General features: G+C 37.5%; 1 protein-coding gene across 1 annotated transcript in view; it reads right to left on the reverse strand.

Moving 5' to 3' along the window:
- The window catches only part of LOC110097024 (endochitinase EP3-like), a 7072-nt gene extending 6092 nt beyond the window's left edge, over positions 1–980 (reverse strand). Inside the window, exon 1 of the mRNA XM_028696523.1 lies at positions 831–980. Coding sequence (XP_028552356.1) covers positions 831–980 — 150 coding nt within the window. The remainder of the gene's footprint in view (positions 1–830) is intronic.
- Between the last annotated feature and the right edge of the window lie 10168 nt (positions 981–11148).

Consider the following 11148-nt stretch of genomic DNA (forward strand, 5'->3'; position numbering starts at 1 on the left):
TGCTAGATAATTTATGTTTATGGTTTTGTTGTTGTACTATACATTTAATGCTTACTTTTATTTTGATATTATAAGCTACAAGGCTACAAATGATGTTGCTTTTTTTTTTGTAATTTAAAATATTATGTTTTGATTGTTTTCTTAATTTTTATGTATGATTTATAAATTATAATGTCGTGTCCATGCTGTACTCCTATCCCGAATTGACATGCCCCGTATCTGCATCATGTCGTATCTGTGTCGCCGTATCTGTATCAATGCAACATAGGTTATTGGGAGATTCCAAGGCCTTGTTTCGCCAAATAGAAAAACTACGTGAACAAGCGAGTAATATATATTGCAGGAGAAAATATTATGTGCGGCGTCTGGACATAACTCGATTGGGCCGGAATACACACACTATAATGAAGAAATATAATGAAGTTGACTTGGATTGGGTCGAATGGATGCAAAGTGAGACGGATAAAACCATGTGGACCACAGGAAGACGTGGCATGCCGACGCAAAACAGATAGAATCAGCAAGCAAGCAAGCAAGTTTATCAACATGCTTAAATTCTAAGTAGATTTTTCCTATCATTAAAATAAAGGGGCTGTTTGTTGGTAGAATTTAAGCATGATTTAACCCATAACCTGCCAAATCAGGCAAAATGACATCGCAATCCAAGTGAAGTGGGGAATAGACCTAATGGTATCTAGGGCTATCAAAATCGGTTCATGGGCCGGGTTCGGTCCAACTCGAAAATATTAAAACCGACCCGTTTTTATGCAAGTGGGTTGGTTTTTCAGACCCAAACCCGGCCCACTTCAAGTTTGGGACCCGAACCCAACCCACAGTGCTATTTGTAACTGTTCGACATCGCTCCTTGGACGATGTTCCATTCCAGTCGGATAGGAAGTTACAACATTTTGATCGAAGGCAACGACGGGAGTTCGATCACTATCACTGTGAATGTAACTTTCTTCATTTCGTGTGCTCATCATAGCTATTCAACTTTGCTCCTTTAACAATGTTCCCTTCCAGTTGGATTGGAAGCTACAACATTTTAATCGGAAGCAACGACAGCCGACAGGAGTTTGCTCGCTGTTACTTTGTCTGCTACTTCGTTGATGTTCGACTTCGCTCCTTGGACGACGTTCCCTTCCGATCAGATCGGAAGTTACAACATTTTGATTGGAAGCAATGACGGGAGTTCGCTTGCTGTGAATGTAACTTTCTCCCTTGCGTGCACTTCTTCGGCCAAATCTTGTAAATATGCCAAACTATAGGATTCCGGGTTAAAATCGGGTCATTCTCAGGTTTCCGGGTCAATCCGAACCTGACCTAGAATTCGAAATGGGTCAAAAATCAGAACCTTCGGATTCGGGTTGACCCGAAACCAAAAATTTTGTGTTGGGTTCGAGTCGATTTTCGGATCGAGTCAATTTTTGACACCCTAAATGGCACCACCTCGGAAGGAAGAAAGAAAACCTCAACAATATTAACAAGGAAAGAGTGAGAGGAAAGAAAGATTTGTACTAGTATTTCTCTAAATTTTCATAATAAATTTTTTTTGTGTGATGTGACTATGTGGCTCTTTCCCAGTTTTAATTTTTTTCATATAAAATCCTAGTTTTCTTTATTTTTGCTATATATATTTTTTTTCTTATTTGTGTTTACTGTGTGTTTTACTTCCCCCAACACCCTTTACCTTTCTCATTCTTCTTCTTAATTTTCTCCCTTTCAGCTTTTCTTCTTTAATGTGGAATGGACTTCCATAATTCATATTTATTTGGTTACCAATAAGAAGTATTAATCTTTAGTGTGTTTGAAGTTGAATTGGCTTTTTTTTTTGCTTCAACGAGGAGGCTGCTCCGCTAGGGTTAGCGATTTGAAGCTTCTCTCCTCCGCTCGTTTGCTCACTCCGCAGACGCCATCGGCCGGGGGTTTTCTCCCCATGGCTGATAAGGAGTTCCCCTCGCTTCCCTCCTCATTCATTTCCTCCCCCACAAGGCCATCTGTTCTTCCCCTTTGGAAGAATCTCCTCACCACCACCCCTCAAATCTCCACTGATTTTTCCCACTCCCTCGTCTATACCCCCACCCAAAACTTCACTGCCAACTTCACAGCTGATCAGTATGTGGCTGGCGCCCCTGAATGGTCATTATCGCTGGTTGGCTACTCTATTGGGAAGAGGCCCTTCTATGAAGCGCTTCTCTCGACGATTAAAAAGGCATGGCAACTCAAAGGTGAGCTATCTCTGCTCACCATGGATGACGATTTTTTTCTCCTCAAGTTTACAGCCCTAGAAGATTACGAGCATGCATGGACTGGAGGGCCCTGGTTCTTCTTCGGGAAGCCCTTCATACTTCAAAAATGGAGCCCAGATTTTGTCCCAAAGCGTGAGGAATTCCCGTCAATACCTTTATGGATCAAAATCATGAATTTAACGCTTTCTCTATGGACTCCAGAAGGTATTTCTAAACTTGCTAGTTGTGTTGGTATTCCGATTGCTGTCGACGCTTTAACTGCGGCGAAAACCCGCCTGACTTTTGCGAGAGTAAGTGTTCAAGTCACTAGCAATTCTCCTTTACCAAAAGAAATTTTCTTTTCTGTCGATGGAAAAATTACTCCTCTATGAGTGCATTACGACTGGAAACCCGAACACTGTTCACAATGTGGCTCGATCATGCATCCCCCAACGCTATGCCCAAAAGATCCCATTACTAAGCCCATTATCAACAACAACACTAGAGGAAGAAGCTCAAGCAGAAAACCCCGACCATCTCCACCTCCCAGGCTGACTATTCCTAAACCCCCACTCCAAACTAAACCTCCACCCAACAATGTTGTTACCACTCAACCACCAAATACCCAACCTCCCACGAAAATCACCACAGCTCTTACCATACCCAATCTGAATTCCCCTTCGGGAGACCTGCAGGATACCACAGACATGTTTCTGAAAACAACTGTTCATAAGCCTATCATCACCTCTAATAAATTCCAGACGTTGGGAGATGCTGATTTGATTGATGTTTTGCAGCCGCAAAACACATCTTTGGTTTCTTCACCTACACACAAAAACCAAACACATATAACTTCAGTCAATGTTCATAACATTCAAAACCAAAACAGCCAACCTCAAACCTCTCCCCATTCCCATCAGCCAAACATTCCTTCAACTGCTCCTGAGACTTCAGGCTCTTCCTTTAGTAGCTCAACAGTCCACCTTGATACAAACCAAAACCAAAAACAAACCAGAGGCAAAGCCAAAAAAGCCTCTACCCCCAACAAAAAATCATAATGCCCCTCCCAAACTTAGCAGCTTGGAATATCCGTGGGTTCAACAACCCGGCCAAAGTTGTTTGCTGCAAACAATTAGTCCGTTTTCATAATCTTGATCTCCTTTTCATTCTTGAAGCAAAAATTTCCCACTCCAACCTCTCTAATGATTGGTTTCTTGCCAATCATCAAATTTTTCATAAAGAAGGCAATTGTGACAATTTCTTGCATAGCGACCCTGGTCGTATATGGGTCAAATGGAATAAGGATGCTCTTATTTTCACTCCATTACACAAGACGAATCAATTTATTCATGGTACTATTACTACTGCTACTAATGTCATTTATGCTATTACTGCCGTGTATGCTAGCAATTCTCTGTCTGAGAGACAAATGCTATGGAATGACATTCAAATTTTAGCTCAGAATATCAATACTCCTTGGGCTATTATGGGTGACTTCAATAGTTGTCGTGAGCTTGGCGACAAAGCTGGTGGCACAGCACTTTCTACCACTCGTCTTGGTGATTTTAACAGCCTTGTTTTCAATACTGGGATGCACGAACTTTCGTCTGTCGGTCACTTTTACACCTGGTTTAACCAACAACAACACAATCCCATCCATATCAAGCTAGACCATGTTCTTATCAATGATCAGTGGCTGTTAAGTTTTCCCAACTCTTTCTATAAAGTTCTTGACCCGGATTGCTCAGATCATTCACCTCTCATTTTGGTAAATGACACGAAAGTCAAATGTGGACATAGATTCCTATTCAAAAACTACTGTGTCAAACTTCCTGAGTTTTGGGATTGTTTGCTGGAGGCTTTTTCACTTCCTAACACTAGTAGTCCTCTAAGCTCTTTCAATTTCAAATTGAAATCGCTTAAGAATTCAATGAAGCACAAACACTGGACCAATTCTAACAGTCTTCAAATGCAAATTGAGGCTCTTAAAACCAGTCAGAGAGATGTTATCAGCCAAATTCAAAGAGATCCCCTTGATCCTCAGCTCAATTGTAATCTCAATCTTATTAACAGTAAGCTAGCTCATTCCCACTCAGCTCTTACTAGTTGGATGACTCAACGTGCCAAGGTTAAATGGCTCACTCATGATGAAGATGATTTGAAGTTCCTTTATTCAAAAATAAACATCACCAAAAACTACAATAGAATAAAGGAGATTACCAATGAACAAGGCACTTTTCATTCAAGGGAAGATATGGCTAATGTCTTCATCAATTATTACAAAACTCTCTTCAATACTCCTGCTCCCACGATTTCCAATCACTCTGTTGTGAATATTCCTGAGGGAAGAGTCATTCCTCAGCATCTTACCTCTGAGCTTATTGCTCCTGTTACTTTTGAGGAAATCAAAAACATCGTTTTCACTGGTAATTCCAAAACAGCACCGGATCCGGATGGATTTACTTTTGATTTCTACAAATCAACCTGGAATGTTATTCAACACCAACTCTATAATGCTGTGTCTTTCTTCTTTGCCACGGGTTTCATGCCAAATCAGACTAAAGTTACAGCCATTGCACTCATTCCAAAAAAGCCTCATGCCAGCAATGTCAAAGATTATAGGCCAATAGCTCTTTGTAATGTCATCTATAAAATCATAACTAAAATCATTGCTAACAGAATGAAAAAAGTGATGCCTCTCATTATTCATCCCAGTCAAGGTGGATTCATTCACAAAAGAATCATTTCAGACAACATTCTATTGGCTGCCGACATCCTTGGATGTTTCAATCTTAAAGCCAATCAAAAATTCCTATGTGCAAAATTTGACATCACTAAGGCCTTTGACATGGTTTCTAGAGACTACCTTTATGAAAGACTTGAAATTAAGGGTTTTCCCAGCATTTTTATCTCTTGGATAAAGGCCTGCACCTCGAATGTTCATTTTTCTATTTGTATCAATGGGGCCTTAGAGGAATACTTTAATTCGAGCTCTGGTATTAGGCAAGGCTGCCCCCTCTCACCTTACCTGTTTAGTATCATCATGGATGGGCTTTCCTCCAAATTTGAACAGGCCACTATCGACAACACTTTCCACGGTATCAAGTCTAGGAATTGTGAGGTTTCACATTTAATGTTTGCTGATTATCTTTTAGTATTTGGCGCAGCTACCATAGATAACGCCCACACCATTAATGAAATTCTTAGAGACTTTGCGGCTGTCACTGGGCTTGCGGTGAATCCTGCCAAAAGCTCCATTCTGATATCCAAAAACACAAACACAGCCAATGATATTTGTAATATCCTGAATATACAACAATCTTTTGCGACTATCAAATACTTGGGGCTTCCGATTTTTTACAAAAAACTTAAGATTAGAGATTTTCAACCTTTGCTTGAAAAAATCACCAATCTATTACAAGGTTGGAAAGCAAAAACTCTTTCTTTGGCTGGGAGAATTCAATTCATCAAATTCACCATTTCTAACACCTTGGCGTACTGGATACGTGGATCAATCATACCTAAGAGCTGTTGCAAGATTATAAATAGTATGTGCTCTCGTTTTACCTTTTTTGGCAACATCAAGGATAGAAAACTGGCTACTATCTCTTGGAAAAGCTCTTGTTGTCCCAAAATCAATGGGGGTCTGGGCATTTATTCGATTGAATCTCTTTATCACAACTACTCCTGCTCTCTCATTTGGAGATATTTAAATGCAAACTCGCTTCTCTTTGCTTGGTGGAGAGGTAGATACATTTCTTTGTGGAATCAATTACCTGTTAAAAAATCCACTTATTGGGAATTCCTGTGTAGCAAGGCCAGTGAAATTAAAAGTTGCATTACTTTATTTGTGGATGCTAACAACAACCTTTCTTTCCTCTAGGATCATTGGTACGGTGGCTCTTCGGTTGCTGACTACCTTTTTAACCAGAACCTTCAATCTATAATTCCTTCTATATCTGATTTGAAAATTTCTCAGGTTATTCATGGTTCTAGCTGGAAAATACCGAATGTCTTTGATAATAGACTTGCTTCTCTAATTAACTCTGTTATTATTAATGAGCTTCCTGAAAATCACTACTAGTTGGACAAGCAGAAACCTAAATTTCGAGATTTTAATTCTCAGTTTTTTACTTCCATGCCTAAGGTTTCTTGGTACAAATATATTTGGCATAAAAAATCTGCTCTTCGCTACTCTGTTTATGCCTGGCTGGCCTTCCGTGGGGGCTTAAAAACAGCAGATGTGCTTGTTGTCCATGGTATTATAGTGCCAAATACTTGTTGTTTCTGTTATACTGAGAAGGAGACTATTTCCCATCTGTTTTTTGAATGTCATTATACCTTTGACATTGCTAAAACTCTTCTTCCCTGGATGCAAAATCTGTTTATGAGGCCTAACATTCATCAACTTTATGACTTAATTTGGGAAAATGGCTTCAGAACTACTAACAGAAACTATTATCTCCTTATCGCTTCTTCGATGGTTTATTTTATATGGAGAGCAAGGAATGATCGGTTATTTGGTGGCATTATTGATTGCAAAGCCACAACTATTGCCAAAATCAGGAAAGCAATTTCAATTAAAACTCATGGATGGAAAATCTGACTGGAACCGCTATTGGTGTGTTGATGATTATCTGGCCCATCTCTGTCAGCTGAAACTGGAGCTTTTTGAGTCTTTTGTGGATTCATGCTGGATATATGAAGATCATATCAGAAATTTTTGGGGACCCATTTTTGACAGGACGATGATGATTACTGACTCTGCCCAGCTGCCCCTTGGACGGTCCTCCGGGCAACCAGGGGCTATGCTCTATCACTGACCCTCTTTTTGACCTTGCCGAGATTTTTGAGCATTTATTTGAGTCCTTTTTAGCTCTGAGCTAATAGTTTTATTGCTTTAAATTTCAATTATTGTATTTTCCTTTATTTAGAATCCAAAATCTCTTTTTGTCTTGAGATTTTTGGATTATAGTTTTGTTTCTTCTCTTACATGTAATAGTTTTTTCAAGCAATGAATGGGCAAATGCCCCAAAAATTTCCCTATATATATAACATTTTTTTAATTTTTTAATAATTAAATATGTTAAAAAAAAAAAAAAATATTAATCTTTATGGGCCTCCTTTATAGGTTGAACTAACAGTTCAAAGACACAGAAAAAGCCTCTATGCACAACACATCACCTTTATTATTATATGAACACAGCTAGAAGATGCTACAATAATATTAAGTCTTTATCTCACCACGTAGGATCAACTATATGAATCCTTATTATTTGTTGTGCCATGTTAAGGAGAAATTATTCTGAGCCGACACCGGACGTCCCCTGGTACACAGCGGTACACATCAAACAGGTGACATGACGTGTTCTGATTCTCTTTCCGACGGCATTCGTATCGACACAGAATAATTTCATCCTATTAAGAGTCAATTTCTCACTTAAATCTAAGAAAAAAAAAAGATATTTTTAATATCTTCTAGCTAAATATTTTTAGTTCTACATCTACCTCTCTTAACATAGGCCGGATATAATAGATCTACTATTCTAACAGGACATAACAAGGTCAACATTTTATATTACCTAACCATCTAAGACAATTCTCTTTAATCTTATCTACCATTAGAGGTATTTCAATCTTTACATGTATATACATGTTTGGCATTCTACCTCTAAATGATATCAAGATATAGATTAAAAAAAAATCTATTTCAATGACATATTTTTTCATAAAAACAAATATTGAAAATAGTTTAGTTTGTTTTATTATCCATTAAAGCTTCGTTAGGGGAAAATTTCTTACTATTTTTTAAAATTTTTTTTATCATAAATATTTTTTGAACTATAAATTTTTGTACTAAAAAACTATTCCAAATTAAGGTTTAGTTGGGAAAACACTATTTCTTTTTGGGAGAAAAGTTTTAGTGGAAATATAATTAGATTGGAGAATAAAAATTTTGAAAAACAAACTGAAACTAAAATAAATTAACCAAAAAAAATCCTTAAATGAAAATTTGTTTTCCCTTATTGACATGCAAGTGCATATATAAGTTTAATCATTTATCATATCGGTGAACATCATGAGACATGTTCCACTGCTTATTCCCCTGCTTATTCTATTATTCATGATAAAAAAAAACTTACAACACATTACATATATAATTAGCAAGTGAGATTATCTCCGGGAGAGACACCAAACTGGTTGCAATAGTTTTTGTAGATGTTAACACGATCGTTCATCTCCGCAGTGATGCCACCGTCACACTCAATACTATTTATGGCACGTATTGTTGCACCAAAGCCTTGGTTGAGAACACTATGGACATTATTCATTCAAAACCAAAGAACCGTCTTGAAGGAAACGACAACGTTATTGGAGACGGTCTCGGGCGAGTTGAGACCATCAAAACCAATATCTTGACCAGCAGGGCCATAATTGAAGTTCCAGGAGATTTGAAGTGGACCACGACCATAGTAATTCTTACATGGTGCACATGGATATTGCGGGTAGCTCATGTCACAAAAAAAAATTGATTTGTCCACCTCTTCTATGTAGCAAAAGTCTATAGGAATTGATTTCAAACATGCAAGTTACATTAGTAATTTTGTAAGTCATGTTACTTGTATTTATAAAATAATCTTTTGAAAAAGCAAAAATTTATTAGATATTTTTTATATTTGATTGATGTTGTCAAATTTTAATAAGAATATTTCACACTTCAAATAATTTAAAAATTCATCAAAAACGAAGATTTTATTTTCATGCATAAGATTAATGGAAAAAATATATAATTCTATTTTTTAAAAACTTGTTTTATATATGAATTAATTATTAAGATAAATGATGCACATGATAATATGTTCCTCAAGTCATAAGTAGAGCACCAATTTCCAAACAAAGGTTTCGATTGGGACCGCTTTCTTACTGCTTCTTAAAGCAGCCTTTTATTATAAAATTTAAATTTTTATACTAGAAAGCTACTTTAAGAAATAATAAGAAAGCTGTCCCAAACGAAGCCAAAGTCATTCAAATTCAGTTATATTATCTTCCAGTTAAGGATTTTTTTTTATTTCAAATATTTTTTATTGAAATTTATATTTTTTTTCCAAATATTTTATAATAAAATTTTTATACAAAAATATTGTTTTAAGAAGCAATAAAAAAGACGTCCCAAACGAAGTTTGAGTCTTCGTTGCAAGCTGTCCTCACAATTCATTATGAATCCAACAAGCTTGTAATTGGCTATTTGTTATTTGACATAAAATAAACAAAATTATATAAGAAATTATAATGTTTGAAATTTTAGAAATATAGAATTTTCTTAACAATAATAGGTTTGTACTATTTCTCTCAAATTTTTGTAATAAAATTTTTTTTGTGTGGTGTGGCTATGTGGTAGGGGTATCAAATCGGGTCAGCGGGTCGGGTTTAAGTCGAACCCGAATTAACCCGTCTTTATACGGGTCAACCCGAACCCGACCCGTTTTTGTAAACGGGTCGGCTTTTTCAACCCCGACCCGACACGCGCGGGTTGCTAGGTTGACCCGACCCGGATTTTAAAATACTCCCGCGGCGGCGGAGCAGCGGAAGCGGCTGCAAGCGTCGCAGGCGGAGCAGCGGGAGCAGCGGGGCAGCGGCAAGACCCGTCGCCTCTTCGGGTTCCCCGCTTCGTGACACGCATGCGTGGCACGCGTTCGCACTTTGCCGCTTCGGGTTTGCACTTCGCCGGTTCGGGACGCACTTCGAGCAGGCACGTCGCCGCTTTGGGTTCACCGTTCGCGCTTTCGACACTTCGGGACGCTCACCGCTCAGGAGTGAGGCGTTGACGTGACTTGAACTGAACCCGGGTAGGGCGGGCAGCAGAGCGGGCTGAGGAATTTTGGGTCATTTTCGGGTTGTCGGGTCAACCCGAACCCGATCCGTTTTTTGAAACGGGTCATTTTGTTAAACCCGAACCTGACCCGTTTCACAAATGGGTCGACCCGAACCCGGATTTTTCTGGGTCGGGTTCGGGTCGGGTTTCGGGTTGTGTAAAAAATTGACACCCCTACTATGTGGTTCTTTTAAGTTTTAAGTTTTTTCACATAATAATCATAATGTTCTTTATTTTCGCTATATTTTTTTTCTTATTTATGTTAACTGTAAGTTTTACTTCCCCCAATACCCTCTTCCTTTCTTCTTCTTCTTCTTAATTTTCTCCCTTTCAGCTTTTCTTCTTTAATGTGGAATGGACTTCCATAATTCATATTTATTTGGTTACCGATAAGAAGTATTAATCTTTATGGGCCTCCTTTATAGGTTGAACTAACTGTTCAAAGACACAGAAAAAGCCTCTATGCACAACACATTTATTATCTGTGGTGCCATGTTAAGGAGAACTTATTCTGAGCGGACACCGGACCATCCAGAGGTGAATTAAAACGTGCCACGTCCTCTGGTACACAGCGGTTCATATCAAACGAGTGACATGACACGTTCTGATTCGCTTTCAGACGGCATTCGTATCCACACAATAATTTCACCCTATTAAGAGCCAAATTCTCACTTAAATATAATAAAAAAATCTATTTCATTAAAAATAAGTTAATTCAATGACAATTTTTTTCATAAAAACAAATATTGAAATTAGATTAGTTTTTTTTATTATCCATTGAGACTTCATTAGGGGCATTTTTCTTACTACTTTTTAAAATATTTTTTATCATAAATATTTATTGAACTATAAATTTTTGTACTAAATAATTATTCCAAATTAAAGCTTCGTTGGGAAAACACTAAATTTCTTTTTGGGAGAAAAGTTTTAGTGGGAATATAATAAGATCGGAGAAAAAAAATTTTGAAAAAGAAACTAAAACTAAAATAAATTAACAAAAAAAAAATTCTTAAATGAAAATTTGTTTTCTTATATTGGTGAACATCA

The sequence above is a fragment of the Dendrobium catenatum genome, unplaced genomic scaffold (assembly GCF_001605985.2).
Source record: "Dendrobium catenatum unplaced genomic scaffold, ASM160598v2 fragScaff_scaffold_760, whole genome shotgun sequence".
Lineage (NCBI taxonomy): Eukaryota > Viridiplantae > Streptophyta > Magnoliopsida > Asparagales > Orchidaceae > Dendrobium > Dendrobium catenatum.